The sequence below is a fragment of the Aspergillus piperis genome (genome assembly GCF_003184755.1).
Source record: "Aspergillus piperis CBS 112811 unplaced genomic scaffold BO85scaffold_7, whole genome shotgun sequence".
Lineage (NCBI taxonomy): Eukaryota > Fungi > Ascomycota > Eurotiomycetes > Eurotiales > Aspergillaceae > Aspergillus > Aspergillus piperis.
The window spans coordinates 695377-716038 of record NW_020291597.1 but is presented as its reverse complement, the minus strand read 5'-3'; the positions used below and the strand labels follow the sequence as shown (position 1 = coordinate 716038).

The 20662-nt window shown below is 48.7% G+C and overlaps 12 protein-coding genes and 1 non-coding gene across 13 annotated transcripts; 7 read left to right on the top strand and 6 right to left on the bottom strand.

Annotated features, from left to right (window-relative positions):
• Window positions 1–300: 300 nt before the first annotated feature.
• Window positions 301–2554, top strand: BO85DRAFT_458718 (fungal specific transcription factor domain-containing protein; the record flags this gene model as incomplete). The annotated part of the gene is made up of 5 exons (XM_025661601.1): window positions 301–381; window positions 446–724; window positions 789–917; window positions 1045–1466; window positions 1525–2554. The coding sequence occupies 5 exons, from the start codon at window positions 301–303 to the stop codon at window positions 2552–2554; spliced, it is 1941 nt and encodes a 646-aa protein (XP_025516437.1).
• Window positions 2555–3513: 959 nt separating this feature from the next.
• BO85DRAFT_477180 (MFS drug efflux transporter) lies at window positions 3514–5452 on the top strand (the record flags this gene model as incomplete). The annotated part of the gene is made up of 2 exons (XM_025662824.1): window positions 3514–5085; window positions 5381–5452. 2 exons carry the CDS (start codon window positions 3514–3516, stop codon window positions 5450–5452), a joined length of 1644 nt encoding a protein of 547 aa, XP_025516436.1.
• An 88-nt stretch (window positions 5453–5540) lies between these two features.
• BO85DRAFT_t142 lies at window positions 5541–5614 on the top strand. The gene has a single exon. It is a non-coding gene; the product is annotated as a tRNA-Val (tRNA).
• Window positions 5615–5793: 179 nt separating this feature from the next.
• Window positions 5794–7073, bottom strand: BO85DRAFT_448540 (serine hydrolase domain-containing protein). Its single transcript, XM_025659962.1, has one exon. It carries the CDS (start codon window positions 7022–7024, stop codon window positions 5891–5893), a length of 1134 nt encoding a protein of 377 aa, XP_025516435.1. The 5' UTR covers window positions 7025–7073; the 3' UTR covers window positions 5794–5890.
• Window positions 7074–7700: 627 nt separating this feature from the next.
• On the top strand, window positions 7701–8087 carry BO85DRAFT_448539 (uncharacterized protein). Its single transcript, XM_025659961.1, has 2 exons — window positions 7701–7875; window positions 7930–8087. Exons 1-2 carry the CDS (start codon window positions 7769–7771, stop codon window positions 8078–8080), a joined length of 258 nt encoding a protein of 85 aa, XP_025516434.1. The 5' UTR covers window positions 7701–7768; the 3' UTR covers window positions 8081–8087.
• Window positions 8088–8527: 440 nt separating this feature from the next.
• BO85DRAFT_519375 (uncharacterized protein) lies at window positions 8528–9591 on the bottom strand (the record flags this gene model as incomplete). The annotated part of the gene is made up of 2 exons (XM_025665046.1): window positions 8528–8923; window positions 8983–9591. 2 exons carry the CDS (start codon window positions 9589–9591, stop codon window positions 8528–8530), a joined length of 1005 nt encoding a protein of 334 aa, XP_025516433.1.
• A 1168-nt stretch (window positions 9592–10759) lies between these two features.
• On the top strand, window positions 10760–11387 carry BO85DRAFT_519374 (uncharacterized protein). Its single transcript, XM_025665045.1, has 2 exons — window positions 10760–10777; window positions 10834–11387. Exon 2 carries the CDS (start codon window positions 10865–10867, stop codon window positions 11240–11242), a length of 378 nt encoding a protein of 125 aa, XP_025516432.1. The 5' UTR covers window positions 10760–10777; window positions 10834–10864; the 3' UTR covers window positions 11243–11387.
• A 285-nt stretch (window positions 11388–11672) lies between these two features.
• On the bottom strand, window positions 11673–12699 carry BO85DRAFT_437676 (zinc finger MYND domain-containing protein; the record flags this gene model as incomplete). The annotated part of the gene is made up of 2 exons (XM_025658632.1): window positions 11673–12175; window positions 12243–12699. The coding sequence occupies 2 exons, from the start codon at window positions 12697–12699 to the stop codon at window positions 11673–11675; spliced, it is 960 nt and encodes a 319-aa protein (XP_025516431.1).
• A 744-nt stretch (window positions 12700–13443) lies between these two features.
• On the top strand, window positions 13444–14416 carry BO85DRAFT_448538 (uncharacterized protein). Its single transcript, XM_025659960.1, has 2 exons — window positions 13444–13901; window positions 13963–14416. Exons 1-2 carry the CDS (start codon window positions 13558–13560, stop codon window positions 14318–14320), a joined length of 702 nt encoding a protein of 233 aa, XP_025516430.1. The 5' UTR covers window positions 13444–13557; the 3' UTR covers window positions 14321–14416.
• A 47-nt stretch (window positions 14417–14463) lies between these two features.
• Window positions 14464–15172, bottom strand: BO85DRAFT_487231 (tannase-domain-containing protein; the record flags this gene model as incomplete). The annotated part of the gene is made up of 2 exons (XM_025663439.1): window positions 14464–14730; window positions 14885–15172. The coding sequence occupies 2 exons, from the start codon at window positions 15170–15172 to the stop codon at window positions 14464–14466; spliced, it is 555 nt and encodes a 184-aa protein (XP_025516429.1).
• A 1233-nt stretch (window positions 15173–16405) lies between these two features.
• BO85DRAFT_276065 (PLAC8 family protein) lies at window positions 16406–17421 on the bottom strand. Its single transcript, XM_025655145.1, has 4 exons — window positions 17111–17421; window positions 16863–17033; window positions 16705–16802; window positions 16406–16655 (listed from the first exon to the last, which is right to left on the bottom strand). Exons 2-4 carry the CDS (start codon window positions 17005–17007, stop codon window positions 16422–16424), a joined length of 477 nt encoding a protein of 158 aa, XP_025516428.1. The 5' UTR covers window positions 17008–17033; window positions 17111–17421; the 3' UTR covers window positions 16406–16421.
• A 471-nt stretch (window positions 17422–17892) lies between these two features.
• Window positions 17893–18869, top strand: BO85DRAFT_512682 (SUR7/PalI family protein; the record flags this gene model as incomplete). Its single annotated transcript, XM_025664672.1, has 2 exons — window positions 17893–18030; window positions 18091–18869. The coding sequence occupies 2 exons, from the start codon at window positions 17893–17895 to the stop codon at window positions 18835–18837; spliced, it is 885 nt and encodes a 294-aa protein (XP_025516427.1). The 3' UTR covers window positions 18838–18869.
• A 172-nt stretch (window positions 18870–19041) lies between these two features.
• Window positions 19042–20305, bottom strand: BO85DRAFT_512680 (aldo/keto reductase). Its single transcript, XM_025664671.1, has one exon. It carries the CDS (start codon window positions 20263–20265, stop codon window positions 19108–19110), a length of 1158 nt encoding a protein of 385 aa, XP_025516426.1. The 5' UTR covers window positions 20266–20305; the 3' UTR covers window positions 19042–19107.
• Window positions 20306–20662: the final 357 nt, after the last annotated feature.

The window sequence follows — 20662 nt, the reverse complement described above, 5'->3', positions numbered from 1 at the left end:
CCTATTCTCATCAGACTTCATCTCATTCTGCCGACAATAAATACGTAAAACCTGTATTTGCCGAGCGGCCACTATTGCCCACCGTAGCCGTCTGACCACAAAGGCTGACAGGACAATCTGTCACTGCAAATGTCAGCGGGACCTCCAGACCGGGGAAATAGCTCCACCATGTGCTACTTCTCCGCTTTACTCCACTGATAATATTATAAGAAAGAAAAAAAAAGCAACTTAAACTCTCGCCCGACAGCTAGACATAACAAGGGCGTCGGACCCGCCGGTGTTTTTCGAGGTGTCGACAAGATGGGAAGATCCGCAATGCATCCCACCGGCCGAAAGCGTCGGGTCACCACCTGCGTGCCCTGCTACACTAAGAAACAGAGAGTGCGTAAAGATCGCTAATGCAGCACCGAATAGCTTGAAATTAAGTTCTAATGCGAGGAGCTAGTGCAACCGCCAGTACCCCTGCAATTATTGCACCCGACGTCGACCACCCGAGGAGTGTGTGTACCAGTCTACTATTGCCGAACCCTCAAACAATTCGCCTCGGGAATCTATCAGAGGTCTGGAGCCCCGGGAGCCAGCTAGTATCGAGTTACCAGAAGGGCTTGCGGAGATTTTGCCGTCAGAGGCGCAGAAAGGCTCATCTAATCCACACTCTTCTCTGGCTAATCCCTTTGGCTACTTCGAGCACAGTGACTCTAATACAATGGCTTTGCTCAAAAAGGTGAGATGCACATAAGGACTTGGACTATCTACCCCAGAGGCACGGCTAATTTCGAATGACCCAGTGGGACCTTGACAGCAGGGACCAAGATGAGAACACCGAGGGTATGTCAACTACAGTCCTGGAGACAGTCAAAGAATATTTTGATCGAATGCCTCCCCGTCCGATATTGGATTTTCTGATGCAATATTTCGTTGATGATTTGAACTGGTAAGTCCGTGGCTAGTAACCATATCGGGTCCAAGTCGACTGATGCTCCGCGGAACAGGATGAAACAAATCATCCACCCACCCAGCTTTCTGGCACACTATCAGCAATAGTGGGCCAAGAAATGGCCTATTTCTGTGGAGGAAATTGAATTTGCCGCTCTGATACTTCGGATTGGTGCCTACTCGGCACATTTCCTGCTTTCTCCGACCCACACATCTGATCGGGTTCATGGACAGCCACTCTCGGAAGTTCGTAACACCTGTAGTGACATTGGTGATGAGCTTGCCAGAGCATGCCTGGCTTTGGACTGGAAAGGATCTCTAGTCCGAGTTCAGCACGTTTTATTCGCCTCTCTCAAATTCTCCTGTGAAGGGAGGACTGATAAATTTTGGGAAGGCATTGCCTCTGCTTGTAGTGCAGCGCAGAAGGCAGGGATTCACACGGTCGCACCTGTGCCAGGGGAGGATAGTTCTCAAGTACTAGAGAAGGAGATGCGCCGGAGAACATTATGCGGGCTGTATGTTCTGGACAGGTGTGTATGCTATCTTCCTGGCTCTACAATCGTTCGCTGACGTGGGCGGATCGACAAGCCATCTGGCCCGACAGCTTGACCGGGTCCCAATTCTCCCCGACAACCTAGTTTTAGAGACGTTACCACGATTACGCCTTGCCCCGGACATCATCGACTTGTCTACGCCTGCGGACACACCTGAAATATTCACCGAGCGTCTCATGCAGGTCCGGTTGGGAATGTTTTGGAGAAGCTTGGGTTCCAAACGGAACCTACCGTATGACCCTATTCACGGCGAAGAGCGGTATGAACGATTCTGTGCGGACTATATCCCTACCTTACCCCCGGAATTTGCACTCAATCCGAATCGGAGATGGGATGTCCAACTTCCTAAGTTGCCCATGCAGAGACAACTGCTCTACATCGCTATCTTCGATTCCGTTTGTTGGAACTTCCGCCCCCTACTGTTGCTGCAACCCAGCCAAGTCACCAGTCTACCCCCTTATAAACAAGTTCTTCTCCGGTCTCAAAAGCACAGGCTGGCTCTAGCTGCTCTCGAGGAGCTACATGCTGTCACCACTCTGCATACCATGTTCGGAGGCTCCCACACGCGTTTTAGCGCCATCATATTCAACACGTTCGAAGCTGCAGTTGTTCTTCTTGTACTTTGTGCACATAAAGACTTCCCCTTTGATCAAGGCGAAAGCCATGTCAATATTCTCGGTTTGAGAATGGCCACCCTGACTCGGGCGAGAACGATGCGGGCAGTTGAGAAGGCTTTGGGACGACTTCAGATGCTGGCTAGGGTCAGTGAGATGGCTGCCTCTGGAGCACAGGTTGTGACGCAGCTATTTGCGAAGGCTGCCAGACTTGAGCAACTCCAAGAGCCAGGCACCACCACTGAGTCAAACCAGAGCTCTTTATCCCCGCGTATATCTTCGAACTTCCCCAACGTAGACAGTGGCTCTGGGCTCTGGATGCCCCCAGGGGAGTGGAACCTGACGTCGATGCCAGACATGGTGTCCACCATAGGTTATGGTGACTCATACTCAATCCTGCAATTTCCTTCTCTTGACCCCACATGTTGGGATAGCAATTTTCACAACTAGATTGGAATTATTGCCAACCATGCAGTGACTGGATCGTAAGCACTGCCGGTACATTTGTGGATCTGCGATCAAACAATTTTTCAAAGCTGATGTTCGTGACTTTCGTAGAATTTTTCGGCTCCGTCAAAAATCCCTGTGCCCAAACCATACAATTCGCCTAGGTGATCTTCGATAAATACTGTCATTTCCGACCATTATGAAGAGAGTATCTTAGTAATTGTGTCTCTAGACCCTTATTTATTGAAATACTGCCCAGTATTAACCCAGCGGGTACTGTCTCGCCCTCTTGATGTATGCTTGTTCACTACATCTTCTCTTCTTCTCTTGCCCCCTGAAATCTAATTCGGTACCCCATAAAAGTCTCAGCCAGGCTTGCAAGTATGCTGCTATCCCGGTAATCCTAAAGAACGCCGTCCGAGAGCTGTACCTGAACGCGACTCCTTCAGGCGCGTCAGTGATCTGCATGTTGCCATTGGGCAGAACTCGACAACAGATCACGACGTTTATATGCTTATTTGAGCCATGGGTTACTTTTGTCATGGGTTGGGGTGGTCTTGGATGCACTATGCTCTTTGTCGGGTGAGTGCGTGGGGCGTTCTATCTTCGGCCGACGAATTTCGGGTGAGCGACATGGATATTATATGATCATCCCCCGGCCTCCTACGGGGATAGTCTTTGCTAAACTCCTAATCCCGCCATCGTGGCAACAGCAAAGCTCAATTTGTAGAAACAATCTGTCCTGCAATATCCATGTCGTGGTAAATTCACGACGTGGTCCGCCGGTCCTAACGGACATAAAGAGATGCAAAGGTGTGATCTACCCTGGCTCGACGCTATACAAATGCGCCAATTCCCCCAGTCGCTCAATCCTCTCAACCATATACTATAACCCTCTCATATCCGCTATTATCAAACCCGCAGCGCACTCACTTTCTCGAATTCGGGAACCAGGGTCCGCCATGGATAGTTCTCTCCGTCATCGCGAAGAATCCGACGAGAAAGGTCCACACGGCGACGCCAATGCCACCGAAGACGATGTCCGCGAAATCACCGGATATTGCTGGTTTCTAATCTGTGCTGCCCTGTATCTCTCTGCTTTGATGTATGGTCTTGACACAACCATCGCTGCGGATGTACAAGGCGCCGTGATTGAGAGATTCGGTGATGTGTCGCAACTCGCCTGGATTGGAGCCGGCTTTCCGCTCGGCTCAGTTGCCGTGATTCTCCCCTACGGATTTCTCTACACTGTCATGAACATGAAGTGGCTATACATTGCCGGTATCGTGCTGTTCCAGGGTGGTTCCGCTCTCTGTGGCGGCGCTCCGACTATGAACGCCCTCATCGTCGGTCGTGTGATTGCAGGTGCTGGGGGTACAGGCATCTACCTCGGTGGACTCAACTATTTCTCAGCCATGACCACTCGCAAAGAACGCGGTACATACCTCACGGGGACGGGTTTTGTCTGGGGCGTCGGCGCTATCCTGGGTCCTGTCGTGGGAGGCGGATTTTCCGACTCCTCCGCTACCTGGCGCTGGGGCTTCTACCTGAACCTAGTAATCGGCGCCATCACGGCCCCCGTCTACCTCTTCTACCTCCCAGCCATTCACCCCGGCGCCGGCCAATCCCTTCGCAAACGCTTAACACGTCTCGACTACCTGGGCTTCGTTCTCAGCGCCGCAATGTGGGTGACCTTCGCACTAGGCTTCATCTCCGCCGGGGGCATCTGGGCGTGGGATTCCGGCGCAACCATTGCCCTAATAGTTCTCTTCGGAGTCCTCTTCATCCTCTATGCACTGCAGCAATACTTCTGCATCTTCACCACACCTCAAACCCGCTCCTTCCCAGGCCATCTCCTACGCTCCCGCACCCAAATCCTGCTCTACATCACAACGACCTGCGCCAACACCGCCATGTTCTTCACAACTTTTTACATCCCGATCTACTTCCAATTCACCCGCAACGACTCCTCCCTGATGGCCGCCGTTCGTCTGCTCCCGTACCTCCTCGTAACCATCACCATCAACCTCGCCATCGGCTGGCTCCTCCCAAAGGCCAGATACTACATGCCGCTGTGTCTCATCTCGGGCATCCTCCTTACCCTCGCTAGCGCCCTCTTTGTCGGATATCTCTCTCCTTCTACCCCTGCGGGACAGATCTACGGCTTCACAATTCTCATGGCCGTCGGCACGGGCATGACCATGCAGCTGGGGTACGCGGTAGCTAGTCTCAAGGTACCTGCCGAGGATATCTTCAGCGCGATCAATTTACAGAACGTGGCGCAGATCGGGGCGACGGTTATTTGCCTTGTGGTGGCGAGTCAGGTGTTTCAGTCTACTGCAGTACAGAATCTGAATGCGGTGCTGGATGGGAGGGGATATAGTGAGGCGGAGATTCGGAACGCGGTGGCCGGGGTGCAGAGTACGTTGTTGAAGAGCTTGAGTGGGGAGCTGAGGGAACGGGCTATTAAGGCAATCACGGATGCCATGGCGAGGGCGTTTGTTATTCCGTTGGTCGCGGGGACGGTGGGGGTGGTGAGTTCGTTGGCGATGAGGAGGGAGAGGTTGTTTGGGTAGGAGTAGGAGTTTTTAAAGGGGAGGTGATGGCGTCCAGCCCCATGAACATTTTCAGATGCTTCAGCTTCTTAGTTGGGTTTGACGCGCTGAAAGCTGACATCGACACATTTTCATGCCTTAGGCTGCAGGGTCGCTATACTCTAGCTCTGTACTAGACGTCTATATGTAATTACTCCTTTATATACTGTCAGAGGCTATATAAAGAGTCACTATTTGACATAGCTAGCGTCAATAATACAACTTCATATCATAGTACTGTCTGAAGCAACTCAGGAAAGCCGCCGGAAGATCGCAGCGGTGGGGTTTTGTGCCAGAGTCTGCTTAGGGCGGTAGACATACACTGCTGCTCGAGGAATGATTGCATAGTAATACTGGCTCATATAACAAAAAAGAATTGTTTCTTTCAACGAATTGGCTGGATGGTGTAGTTGGTTATCACGTATCGTTAACACCGATAAGGTCCTGGGATCGAGCCCCAGTCTGGTCATTCTTTTTTGCTTTTTCCTTTTCCGCACCGTCCAACAAACAGTACCACTATTCACAGTCAGAGTAACTGTATACCTCTTTTCTTTTTTTTTCTTTTTTTTTTTCTGTGATAATTATTATTACGACTTGTATTTCTACTGCTACCTTCGATTCCCTACTTTGCAAAAGAGGTCGAGATAGTTTAGTACCAGTCATTGTTTTCTTTCTACATTTTTGGATCCTGAACTATGAACAGCCTAACTATCTTCATAATATATATTGGTGAGACCCAACACGCCTACGCCAGACAATCATAGACAGCCCGCACATAAGCCGCCGTCCTATCTGAACCCAATGTGCCCGATCCCATCTTATTCATGACATAGGCAATTGTCATCCGTCTCTCAAGATCCATAACAACCACCGCACCACCCCAGCCCGTCCAAAAAGCAATGCGACCGTCGGGCAACCAAGGAATCGTCTCCGGGACGGGCAACCCAACACCAAGTCCCCAACGCAAATGATACATCAAGACCAAATCCGGCCCACTGATCTGCTCCTCCAGCATGCCGTCAATAGTTTTAGGAGAAAGATACTGTTTTCCGTCCACCGTGCCTCCAAGCGAGACGACCGACGCAATGCGCGCAATCCCACGAGCATTAGAGAATCCATTCGTCGCACCAATCAACGCCTTCCTAAACTTAGGACCCATACTTTCTTCAGCCGGCATAGGCAGACTAGCGAAGCTCTTGAACATAACACTCTGCCGGTCAACACCATCGAGACTCGGTCGCGGCGGCGGGGAAACATCTGCTGTCCGCGGCCAGTCCTTTTCTGGGACCCCGAGCTGAAAGTCCGCATCTAACGGACTGGCAAGCTCATCGCGGATGAACTCGTCCAGTGGTTTTCCGGTGATGCGACGGACAAGTTCGCCGAGCAAGTGGCCCTGGTTGACTACGTGATAGCCGGAACGTTCGCCGGGCGTCCACCAAGGGGCCTGTCGGGCTAGTTTATCGGCACCTCTCTTTGCATCATATATATCATCTAAGGTATTGGGAAGCTCCCAGGAGGATACTCCCGAGGTGTGGCTGAGAAGCTGTGATACCAGGATAGTCTCCTTGCCGTTCGCAGCGAACTCCGGCCAGTATTTAGAGACCTTCTCATTTGGGTCTAAGAGGCCACGGTCGATGAGGATGTTGGTTGCGATGGCGGTGATGACTTTTGAAACGGACCATACCACGGTTATTGTGTCCTTTTCCCATGGCTTGGTTCGGGCTGGGTCTGCGTGGCCGCCCCAGAGATCAACTACGTTCTGGCCGTCGATGTTGACACAGATGGAGGCTCCTAGCTCTTCTTCATTGTTAATCAATTGCTGTAGGAGATCGCGCACCCGAGTGAAGGCCGGGTCGCAGTGGCCGTTGATTGTGGCCATTGTGGAGTGGTGGGATACAAGGACAGGACTTAATCAAGGGAAGGGAAGGGAAACTTGGATGACCCGGCTGATCCGGCATATATACGTAGATGACAATTCAGAAGGGCCTAGAAAGTGACCCCACGCTAGGTAAAACGGGCGCAGTGGCGCAGCTATACATAGTACTGATGTTTACTGGTCGGGACGGACGGGTCCCCACTGGGTTTCAGCCGTGGGGAAATCATCGGCTGTTACGATGGCCGGGAACTTGGATCAGGGGAAGATCATATCTGCAATCATTTCTCTATGGAAGACCTTCTTTCTGATATAGCGAAGTAGAAAGATCAGCCTTCGATATAGACGATACGCAGATTAGATTAAGGCAAGTGCCTGTCTAAAGCGACTGATTCAACATTATCTCAAGAGACCGAGACTGATTCAACACCACACTTCATGCCCCTCTTGAGTGCATTTCTGCCCATGTAACACAGAAAATTTGGATTCTACGTAATGCCCAAGAACATCTTGATTTAACTGTTATCTCGGAAGTCAAGTTCTGGTTGATATAAACTTTTTGAGACCATATTCATTTAGTAATCGTATATCTACCTGCCAAGAGCTTACTAAGAACCTCTAACTAGTTATCTCGCGTAGCCAGCAGACTTTTGGTTCTCTACCATTAGTACCTGGATGCAACTGTTCCACACAGCATATCCTTCCTTTCCTTGAGCGCCGCTCATATATTCTAGTACCCGATAAATCAAAATGGGTGCCAGTCAAAAAGCCACAACGTCAATTCCTCCCTCCTCCTCTTCGGCAACACCTTCCAGGACCGTTACTATCCTTCGCAGTATCGTGCAAAACCCGTGGACGTAAGTACGGTCTTTCATATCTATGTTCTAATATGTCCGAAGCTGACTTTCTAGCCTACCTTATATCGCACTGGTTACACCACTTGTGCGAAGTTTTTGGAATTACATGGATTGGAGTAACGGAGGAGAGGTGTCGCTTAATTTGAGTCATGGACTCTTGATTTTGTACTTTATTATATCACAATATGTCCGCAGGTACGGTTGATAGAATTAAGCACTATAACATGTAACGAGAGGAGATTTCATAGACCAAGCTGTTTGATCTGTACCGGAAAGGAACTCCAACATCTTGCGCCTGAGAATACTTGCCCGATGAATTTACCAAATACTGAGCAATACAGGGTTCGGTGAGATATTGTTACACAATATACGTACAATGAAAGGGCTGAATATACCTATCGACCACCCAGATGGTTGGGCCTAATGCTTTTGAGGGGTAGATTCCAGAAAGACGCCTTACGGGAAACCCTGAAAGTGCTGTTCTAACACATTGCCCCACATGGCATATCTAAGGCTGATCTGTCTACGGAGTATTGCCATAGTCGACGGCTCATACTGAGAGATTCAGCATTACCATTTTCTGATGCAGTTGTTTCACTAATACCCACACACTCCACAAAAACAAGCCTCATGTCTACCATAATCACATCAATCAAGGTCCACCTGCAGGACCACTTTTGTCCCAGTAATTTTGCCCCTGGTTGCGACATGTGCCAATAACGCAGTAATACCCGCCACCCTTGTTGTTCTGGTTTGGCGAGAACATGACGAAGCCGGCACCGTTGTTAGGGTTGAATCCCGTGCAAACGTTGTAAAGTCCGTTTTGAGCAGTATACGCAGTATGAGCGGTGTTGTACCAGATACAGACTGTCTGATGGGAGCTAGCAGTGCATTGATAGTCAAGCCCAGTTGTCCAGCTCGCCTGCACTGCAAAGCCGCCTGAGATCCATTGTGATGCATCTGCAGTCGCCGTCCATCCGATTGTAAACGACTTTGATTGGGACGCGCCAACAGTGCAATGGTCTGCGCTCCCGCAATCCAGGTTCTCCTATTCGTCGTACATCAGTCTCTCTTGTCAGACCAAAAGAAAGTGCGTTATTGACTCACGCTCAACTGTTTCCGCCAATAGTTCTGATGGGGATCGCCGTCTCCAACTTTCCTTGTAGCAGGTGACCACTGACTGCACGTGCCAGTTTGCCGCTGCTCCAAATTGCTTATATACACAGCACTTGTGGTGTTTGCTTGAGAGCCAGACACTGGAAAAGTATCCACAACGTGGATGGTCTGCGCTGCTCGCTGTGAAGTCATGTCTACTGTGTCACTGAAACAAGGGGATATGTCGTTCCCTTTTATAGGTTCCAATGGAACAGTGGTGGGCAAAGGAACGCCGTCGCATACCACAAACGACTCATAATCATTGTACATTCTGTAACAAGTGATACCACCGGAGTACTGGGGATCCTCGTGAACAACAAATGTGGAAGGCCCGGCAGTAATATTGCCGTCGCCGTTAGGTCCAACATCTACGACGATACCGAAGTCGGAAAACGCCCCGGTGGTCAGAGCATTTGAGCAGGCGGAACCAAGTATGTCTCCAGTAGAGCTATCCTTCACCAAAATTTGCTTCTCGGAGGTGATCTTTTGTTGCTGCACTGTGACTCGAGCGTATTTATGTTCCTGAGTGTAAGGTGATGGCGCCGCCAGGGCAGCCGCCATAAGTGCCGGGAAAAGAGTCAAAGAAATTTTTAGTATTTTCATCATGGTCTCACGCGGGGGAGGAAAGCCTTAATTGTTGAGAGTCTTGAGTTAGGCCTGCCATTGTAGCAAGTCTTATATTATGTGCTCCACAGACTACTCTGTTAAAGCCTTTTAGTGTTACGAAATAGGAGCGTCGGTCACCGCTGACAACAGGGCTGGTATTGAATATAGCATTACATCGTCGTTCATGTAGTCGTTGCGTTGTGGTTGCATTGGCCTGTTTTCCATGCATTAGTGAAAATACCAAGAAGAAATAAATGACTCAACTGACCGTGCGGCCTACCAGAGAGCCTTGTCACTTAGACCACAGTCATATGACTATCTCGTCTACTGAAACTTTCTGTCTCAGAACTTCATCTATCTCTTCCGACAAGCCATATGAAATGTAAACACAGCTTATAGATGAGCACTTTCTTAGTAGTCATTACAAGAACAGATTCGATTGTTTAGTGACTGGATGCATACCCAAAAGGTCTCATAGGTGACTATATCTCAGGTGGACTTGGAGAGGGAAGGCAGTCTTCCCACCCTTTCCATATGCATTAGTGCACATAGGATTGGAAAGGGGTAGTTTGCCAAGACGATAGGCTTCTGCCCCAGCCAGCTTCCCCGCACTGCAGGGTCTCAAAGTTGGGCAAAGCCTAAAGGCCGCCATCCTTCGACCCACTTACCACATGGACCATTTGAAGTTCACAAGTGACTTCGGTTACTTCCGTAAGGCCGTAGCCCAGCCCAGAAATGTAACCCTGTAGGGCGGATATATTGGCCTAATAATCTTTGAAATAAGTAATACAGCCTAAAGGATTCAACCCTGTTGCCTTTAGCCTTCTGAAGTTGTTCAAGGCTACAGTATATCACGCTGACTTGTCTTGAAGTAACATGAGCCTTAAATCGAACAGGTGAATCATGAAACATGTTTTCAGAATAGGCTTGATGTGAATCAGAGAGCCAATATTGTGTTTAGAAGTCAGTCAGTGAAAATTTGTCGCGTGAATTTGAGCCTAAGAATATCTCCAGGAAAAGCTATAAACGTCACCCCTTCCCCAACGTTGCTCGACACTCGATCCTTGTTACCCGCTCCATTCTACTTTTTGGTACATGCCTCTGCTTTCCCTACCCATACAGACGGATTTACACCCCTATAGTAAGTATTTGTCCCTAGAGTATGTTCAAGGTCTTTCTTCTGATACAAGCCAGCAGAACAAAGTCCGGAGGTACCCCGCAAGCAACCATGAACATCACAAACGGTACCCTGGCGCAGGAGCGATGCGCCGGCGACAATGGAATACCTACCCTGCCTTATCCGTATTACTGCGCCACCACCATCTGGCAACAAGGACTCGATCGGACACAAAATCCTTACGGTTATTTAGTGATGTGCTGCAAAAGCAATCAGTACAGCTACTTCGGCGAGAATAACTGTGCCGCTTACTGCAATGCCACCAAGGAAACTCAGTCAACTCTGATGGACTGTCTTACTATGGGTCACCATCTGGAGTTCGTTGTTTGTGGTTCAGGGAAGGCGTCTGGATCTATGTCGAGCTCAATGCCCAGCTTAAAATCCTATCTTGTTTTGACTGTGGTTCTCAGCGGCCTTTTGCAACTTTGAAAGATGGGAAATTGACATGTATGTGGGATATGGCCGTTTCAGATGGAGGATTCAATTGGATTATGCTATCTGGGGTTTTGTAGGGCATGATGGACTATTCCTTGTTTCGCAACTAGGCATCAACTTGCAAGCACATCTTCTCAAGCACATCGTCTGTCGGGAATGGAATCAATTCGATGAGAAAAATATGCAACCACTGTCCCAGGTATCCTCACTTACGTACCGACCAATAGACCGCCGCATGCAGTGGAACTAGGGAGTAAGAAACGTAAGGCCCAATATTTTATGCTTAGTTATGAGTGACTCCATCTTCTCCATTAGTTTCAACAGATTAATGAACTAATCTTTCGACATAATTTGTGTGGATACATCCCAAGTAGTTTCCCTCTTCAGATTCATGCCATATGATACGAACATTAGAAGACAACCTTCAAGGATTCTGGGGTTCGTTCAACATGTACTGCTTCAGTGCTACTCGGAACTGTGCCAACTTATGAACGAACTCTTCAGGTGAACCCTTCAAAATCTCTTCGTCAACTGTATCGACGAAAGCAGCAAAACGCAGACGTGGCTGACGCACAGAGCTCAAAACTTCTCTAAATACCTCCTCTAATTTGGCTGACGCGACATCCAGATCCCAGGTCTCAGTCATATTGTATGGCTCTGGATTGCCCACAATCGAACACTCCTGATCTGCCATATACTTCGAATATGGGGTGAGGGCAGCCTGGATACCATACTGAGCGCCAGTAAGGTCCATAATCCAGGTCTCATCAGTGCCCGGCTGCCGGACTCTGACCTTCAAGATGTGGTGTGGTATACCAGCAGTATCCGGGCCAGTAATGTCAACGGAGTCAGAGCGGGGAACGATTTGAATATTCAAGCTTCTCTTTCCAACGTTGACCCCCATCATGGAAATATCGCACGGTACGCCTATTGATGTCAGCCTCAGGTCACCCAACATGCACAAAGAGTGTTGGGGAAGTGGGAATAATCGTACCTGCCAAAAGCTTCGTCACCAAGCGGCACGACAAGGGACAGGCAGTAATTCCTTGAAGCCAGGTGAGGACTGCCTCTTGATGCTTGGGGTCCGTGGTCAAATTTTCTGGGAAAGGACGACCCAGAGCCAAGGAATTTCTATCCAAGATCATCGAGTTGGTGGAAAGATACAGATTGTGGTCGCGCCGCTCAATGTTGGTAACGTCAACGTCGAAATGAAGTTCTCTGTACCCCAGAAATGCAGCCTTGGCGATGACTGCCGTCCGCAGAAGTTTCTTTCGACGACGCATGGTCTTGCAGTGATCTTTGTGGACGGGTTGGTGCGCCTCTTGACAGGACAACCCGCAGTAAAAGACTGGCAAGGCATCGCCGGGAGTGTATTCTGGTGCGCCTATGCACCCCGAGCACCTCCACTTCGCCTCATTCCCGCAATTCGCACAACTGCCGGTCGATGACATTCTGCATCGGCCAAGAGAATCTTATGATAGCCGGGATTGTATAGCGTGATGGAAGTGTCATGGAGATGTCTAGAATTAGGAGGGAAGGTAACATCTGGGAAGTCTGCTTTGTTGTGGTGGGTCCCACCCACTCAGTGAATGAGGATTGCAGAACTGATATTGATGTGCCATTTAGCCCAACGATCCTTCAGCAAGCTCTGTGACACGGTACTGGCCTGCACAATACGGTGATCATAATCCCTACCGGGAAATGCCAGACAATAATTCACGATTTGCCGATTCTATTAACTATAGTGTAAGCTTTTCATGTGTTGCAGCTTAAAAAAACCAATACTGATTTGATTGTGAAGAGGAAGCACTTCTAACTGGCTTTCTTCGAGAGATAGGTTTCTTGGCAGTATTTGAGTCCGTATAAAGCAGTAACAAGCGAAAATAAAGCCCAGAGCTGAGCTTCAGTGCATAATGGTGGGCCAGCAACAGTGGCAGTGTGAGTAAACAGGTCTCCAAAACTACCAACCAAAACACTTATTGTCGTAAACTCTGATGCTACGCTTAAGATTGCCCGTCCTGTGACTCCAAAGGCACTATCTGAGGAGAAATAAGGTGGATCAAAACGAGACGTGAAGCTGCACATCATCAACCCGGACACAGATTTCCGCGTGGCGCTGCACGGGCGTCTAGTCAGGAACTAAAGTGTTAGTGTCCCGCCTCCACTAAGCGCTGGGTTCTGTCCATCCATCCACCATCACATCCCACGAATTTCTGTCCCTCCGCCCTTCCTTTTTTTTGTTTCTCCCACTTGATTCTGCCTTATCATTCTTTTGATATTCATCAGTTTTATGAAGAATTACACAAACGATGTCACTCGACCCCTTGCCGAATCGCAACCCTACCCCTCCACCCACTCTGTCCCCCTCCCCGATCCGTGTTCTCGTCCAAACTCTAACCCACCTGGTACCCTCTACCAACGAAGCTGGTGAAAAGAACATATACGATGACAAGCTCTTCACCATGCTTGACGCCATCTGCCAACATACTTGGAAATGCGACTTCGACGGTCACGTGCACCGATGGTACACCTACGGTGATGAATTCGGATACAGCCACCGAATGTGTTTCTTTCTGATAGACTACGGAACTGCCCCAGGCGGTGATGACTCCAAAGTACCGATTGTGTGCTATGAATGGGACGGAAGTAAATTGTATGCCCCACCCTCAGTACTGAACTGCAATGCAGTGGCCTTTGTTGATGATTGAATATAGCATCGACAAGCCCCAGATCCTTCAATTCGAGGACGTACAAGCTGAGCTTAAAAGTGTGCCATTTACACCAGCACCATATGAGCCTTCAGAAAAACCGCCCGTTCGGGATATAGTGCGGCGAATGTTAAGGAGTGCGCGGAGGATTCCCGTCCGAGAGTTGGACCATATGCGCGACCATCCAGAAGACATGGAGTGGTTGGAGAGGAAGGTGAAGCCCAGATTCTGGACAAGCTTTCTGGAGCAGTTGAGAAATATTGAGAAGACGAGAGAGTGGGAGGAGGAACAGAGAATCATGCGAAGGGAGTTTGAAGAAGAAGAAGCGAAGCAGAAGGAAATTGAGAGCATGGGAGATCGCTAGGTTTATCAGCAGTTATTTGGTTTGAGATATAGACAGAAGTGTATGTAGCGTGTTACATTCAGATAGATTGTTGAAGCAGCTATAATGCTTATAAAACTAGCAAGAGTACAAGTACGTAGCTGAGAAGTCGTTACACAATACGGTTACTCGCATCGATAGCTATTGGCAGATGAGACATCACCCCCAATATACTTCGCTTGAGCTGGATAAGGGCACAGATTCCTGATGTATGTGGTGCCGTTACCCCCAGAGAACTCCACAGGTAGGGTGTCAGGTGCAGTGCCATTTCCGACCCAGCTTCTCAAGGCATGAAAGACAGTTGTGGGCTGTCCTCCCTTTTCTCCTGAACGGTGCTCCAGACCGGGAGACTCGAAGAAGCGATCGAAATGTTGAACGTCAGGGAACATCGCCTTCACATTGTCATAGTATATTTCCGTGCCTCGAGTCGGAATGTGGATCGGTCTGAATCGTACCAGAAGAATAAGTCAGTTCGGCGATTATAGAACGAAGACGTGACGATAACGTAGACCTACCATTTCATGATATACAATGAGCTCCTCCTACCTTGCGGAATTCCATCGAATCGGGGTCCGCCGAATTCATGAAGTCACTGTACTCCTGCACAGCGAGCTTGAAGAGGCTCAGATACTCATCATGACTTAGTCCCGCGGTATCGAGACTAGCATTCTTTGCAATGAAGAGGTTAGACCACTCATCCGATCCAGTGCTATTCATTCCGGGCACTGAGCCAAAGCCGCTGGTAACCGAGCGGAATTTACCCCAGGTCAGAGCAATCACCATTTCTTCCCCGGGGACCAGACCAAGCGGCATCGGCAATAGCAGCCGCGCCATGGCTGAGCGCAATAGTGCGGTTATTAAGTTCAGCACACTGAAACTTCTGATTGACAGATGAATATGGGCTATAATGAGGGGCCGTCATGTTCGAAATAATCCCATCAACGACCCCATCCAACAAAGATGGGAGTAGGATCTTATTGTTGGTGTTGATTTTTAGACCATGTTATGGGGTTCATCTGAGTGTTATAAATTTCTTGGTTAAATAACACAGTAAGACTAAACGCGAACAGGAATTGCCCTGAAGTGGCTAAATGATCCCGAATAGGCACTCCATTTGACGAATATGGGATGTGGAGACAAAAGGGCTCTAAAACCCGTTCGGGAAGTTCGTTTTCGCATTTTGACTTTTCTCCACCCATGAGCGTCCTGTGGGTCCTCTCTCGGCGAAACCTACTTCAGAATAGTACATACAATATCACGATAAGGTGCATATTGAGATGTTCGGTTTCCTTACCATTGATGCTCTGAAGTGGCAAGCGTGGAACCCCATTTTGCTACCCAATAAGACTGAGTATTCAAAATATCTTATATCCGAACTTCAAATCAGTAATAGACTTTATACTGGGCCCTGGCCAGCAGAGAACCACCACTCAGGGTATTGTGTCCTGAACAGTACTAACCTTTCGAGCAATACTAATATGCTGTGCAGAAAAGAACTTACAAATTTGGTCCCGTGACAAATTCTGAGAAAAAGGACCCAGAAAAAGGGATATATTCAAATCTGCGTGCACAAGGGACAAGCTAACGGTCATACAGTATTGAAGTCCTAGAAGGCTACAAAGTAGTACATGTGGTTTGAAGAATCAGGCTGAGTCCCACAAATGAAACCGGCTTACAATAACTTTTACCTCAATCGCCGTACCCCTGACGATCCTCGAGCCTTTCAAGCCACCGTCAGCACTAAGATCAAACGGTGGCGCCTTAGACAAACCTTTATCTGGCTCTCGATAATACTTTCAGATATCCTGGTCGTTTATCCGGTATATTGCCCTTGTATTCCGGGACTTTATGCTAGAAGTATTGGACTAGGTGTCTGCTGAAGTTCTGCAACGACCACCTCAGCTTGAGTAGTCACGCTACAGTACATGAAGTACTATCTTCTCGATCTCCGGAAGAACGTTCATAAAATAACCATACATGTGTGTGTATATTCGAGGCCACCAATACAAAACAAAACTCAATACAATAATTAGGTATAGTACTATAAATACAAATATAAGAATTTCCCGTAACCACGGCCGGCTTAATGAGGATACGCCATCTGAGGCTCCATTTGGTACCCTGTAACCTGAGGCCTGGTACGTATTTCAGCCTCCTTTTCTTCTTGAATGAGTGCGCAGCAGCCACAGCACATGCTCACACAGCAATCGCCGCAGCAGGATCCCTCAATTCCATACTTGTTGCGCAGTTCGCCTCTTCTGATAGTCTGATAGATCCACTGTGAAAGACCAAGGCTGAGGAAGGACCAGATCACACACTGGACAGCGTTAGTTTCCAGAGGGATAGAAAGTGTGTCGAGAACTAACATCACCGTTGATCGAGTCGTAGCTCTGCAGTGTGGGGTCACGAAGTCGTGATTGCGTTTTGCCGAAGGCAAGGCATGGGAGGCAGCAGCTGGTCAAGCCTAGACATCGGATTAGTTAGGGATTGCGATGGGGAAGAGCATTGGGAAGGCATTACTGACATAATGTGCCTGGCGAACAGCAGTCAAAGAGAGAATAGTTCCAGTTAGTGTTCTGGGTGATCCTGCGAAGCTCCTCTGAGGTGGCTTGATCATAGGTCGGTAGGTCTCTGGGGTGAGGTCGGTAAACCTTCTCTGCGTCTGCCATTGTGTAGATGAAATGTCTTCGGATTTCTAGACTTTGTTATGGGAATCGGACATCGAGCGGGACGCCTGTGCCTTATATACTCGGGAATAGGGGGCGGGCTTACCGTCTAGAGAGGAGCTGATTAGCTCGTTTTGTCATTGCAATGCCTACTTGGACTACAGTCAATCAATCCCTTTCCCTGGGCCAGGATATAGGTGGGGTTCTGTTTGAAGAGGTTGCAAAACTAGTGGCCTGCCTCTGATTTTGTAATGTAATAGTGCGTCTTGGCCAATTGTACAATGGCCTGGCTCCCATGAAAGCTGACTTTTTGAACACTATTTGTGGCCCAGGCCTCTTAGCAGAGGGCGTCCGGGTCCGCTAATTCTTTCCGGAGCATGTGGTGCCTGAAAAGTTCCGTTTCCCATGTAGCCCGACACGGAGAGTCCTCGGACATACTGGTATAGGAGGGTGGAGTCGCGAGGATCCCTACCAAGAACCGGAACGTGAAAAGCTTGGTGCCGCTGAAAGTTCTGAGGCTTATCCCGAATAGGAAGTTCGCATCCGTATCTCGGTTTCTCACCCAATTATAACAGGGTCTGACCCACTCGGCAGGTTTAAGTTTAGCTTGACTATTAACCTATTATCTGCCCTGAGTTAGGTTAATTTAATTAATCCAGTCACGTCTCTAATCAAGCGTTCAACCTCTTCACGATTACGATATGCAGAATTTTCAAGAGTAGGGGGCTATCGATATTTCGTCTCTCGCTACCAAGCATGTTGAGGGACTTTTCTTCGATCAGTCGGTTTCCACCAGCTTATAAACCATGGCTCATCGCTATGAGGACATCTCAGAGGATAACCAAACGCTCTTTGCAGACAGCATCACCATTACCGGATTCATTAGCCATGGCGAATCTTTACCGAGTTCTATTTGTGACTACTTCGTGTTTGCTGAATATCGGGACACTACTGTGTCTTCTTGTGATCGGTCTGGCATGTACAAAGATGGGAAGTCATGAACTTGAAAGACTCAACTTTTTCCAAGTAAGGCTCGAGGGTAATTGCAGTTTCGGTCATCAAGTCTAATAAATTTGTCGCATCAAGATCGATATCCAAAATAGCCGAAATCTTTCCACGTCGAATGCATTGGGTACAACATGGGATGAGAGCCAATCAAACCAGACTTACCTGGTCGGCATAATGGGTTACTGTGGAAATGATAACAACAACACGACAATGAATTGCCTGTCTCCGAGAGCTAGCTCGTACTTCAATGTGCTGGAAGTTATAAGCGAAGAGGGAAAGGAGACCAATCTTTCGTCAGCTCTTCGACACTCACTGCGTGAATATAAAACAACCTCGACCTGGATGCAAATTACATACATCCTGGCCATTCTTCTAACAGCCGTCCAACTGCTCGCAGCTCTTATCGTCATGAACATGGCATTCAACCGTTTTGTCATCAGCCTTGTCTCCGGTGCCGCATTTATTTTCCTATTGGCAGCTGCTGCGCTCACAACAGTCAATTTCGTTCTGTTAAAGGGTATACTTGCCACTGAGCTGAAATCACAGAACATATCTGGCACGTGGGGCACTCGTGCATTTACTGTTATATGGTTCAGTGTGTCTTTGTCTTTGTGTTCTATGATTTCCTGGACTATGACCACTTGCTGCTTTTCTCAAGCAAGACGGGGGCCTCGGACCCAGGCTTATCCTGCAATGGGTACGGCACCAGTCTACCATTCGCCCCAACCCTCTGCACCCAACTATTGGTATGATCATCGCTATCACATGTACCAGATGAAACAAAATCCGGCCAATCAACCCTATTGCCAGTACTATTCACAATAGAAGTGACTGGAGCTGTTGGCCTAGCACGGAATCTTTGGTTTGCTGTTGATTTATTCTACATAGACTTCTTTGTACTTTGAATCAGCACTTTTTCTACTTCTTTCCTATATATGGGGATGTATTCGAAGTTCCCTTGACAAAATATGGAGCACATGTATTCAAATCTAAATCAAGTAGCACTGTGACAAGAGAATGGATATGGTATTTCATTATATGCGTCCATCCTCAAATTGATATACTAACATCATGCTTAAGTTGGATTAGCATTGTTCAAGGAGCCGGTCTGATCGGCTTGGTCTGCTCGACCCAGTCGAACTTGCCCATCACCTTGGTCAGCCAGACATCACCTGGCTTCTCAGCCATTCTTGGAGTAGAATGATCAAACATCGAGCCACTCAGGAAAGTGTGAGGGAATCCAAAGTCAAAGGGGTAAGCGCTGTCAACCTTCGCCATCTCCTCATCTGTAAGAGTCACGCTCAAGCTCGCAATGCTACCCTTGATATGATCGATCTTCCTGCAACCCACAATCGGGAACACATAGACAGACTTCTGCATCACATAGGCCAAAGCCACATCGAGCAGCTCCACGCCCTTAGCATTGCTAACGTCCTCAAGAGCAGCAGAAACCTTCTTATCATGCTCGGAGGTGGGAATGAACTTGCGACCGGGGTTATGCTTCTCCCGCTCCTCGAAGCCCTCTCTAGTCTGGAACCGACCCTGGTTCAACACACCATAAGGGCACAACGCCATCCCCTCTTCCCTGGCCATGGGAATGATATCCCTTTCGAAGTCACGCATTGCTGCGCTCCACATCCCCTGGTACACAGCAAACGGACGTAGTCCGTGATCCCGGGCATACTGATTCGCTTTGGTCACCACCCAGGCGGGGGTATCCGAGATACCGAGATAAATGACTTTCCCCGCCACGACGAGGTCGTTTAGCGCGTGCATGAGCTCCGGGATTGAGGTGGTGAAGTCCCACCAGTGGACGTAGAGTAGGTCAATGTAAGAAGTCTGGAGTTTGCGTAGAGATTGCTCTACGCTGACTTTCATGGACTTGGCGTTGTTACCGCCGTAGTTGGACTGGATGGCTTCTTTGTGGTGTGTCATGTAGGCAGTTGTGTATTTGGTTGCGAGCACAATCTCGTCGCGATTCTTGCGCTCTGCCATCCATTCGCCGACTAAGACCTCTGATTGGCCTTCCTGGTAGCCGCTGGCGGTGTCGATGAAATTACCTCCTTGGCTGTAGAAGTGGTCGAGGATGGCGAAGGCGTCTTCACGAGTACAATCTCCGTAGCGGGACTCTTGGCGGTTGCCAAATGTCATGGCTCCAAGGCATAATGGAGATACGCGGACAGCTGCTGCTGGGGCCAATTGGCGGTGGCGGAAGAGGGGAGAAGTTTGTGCTGCTTGCTCGAGGGAGGCCATGTTGAGAAGTTGATGTAGGTGCAAGGCAATTGATGTGATGGAGGGAATTCACTGAGGTTGAGAGAAACTTACAGCAATTTTAGAAGGTATACTCATGGATGGTTATATACTCGCTGTCCTCCGCTACTCCTGCAAGGTACTGATTGATGTCATGTCATCTAGGGGTCTATCCCAGCGGAGGTAAGAAAGGCTAACTTGCTTAAGTCCGGGCTTTATGTAACCGGATGACACTGGCCCACACGTCCATGCACCATGAAGGTGCTCGGGTCTGAGCATCGCGTACAAAATGAAACAGCGTCAATATATTCATTTGTGGACATAGTTGACGATCATCTCGACTAAACAAACAAGTCAAACCTGATTTGTTCGACAAGAGCGTAAGCGAATCTTTGCGGCC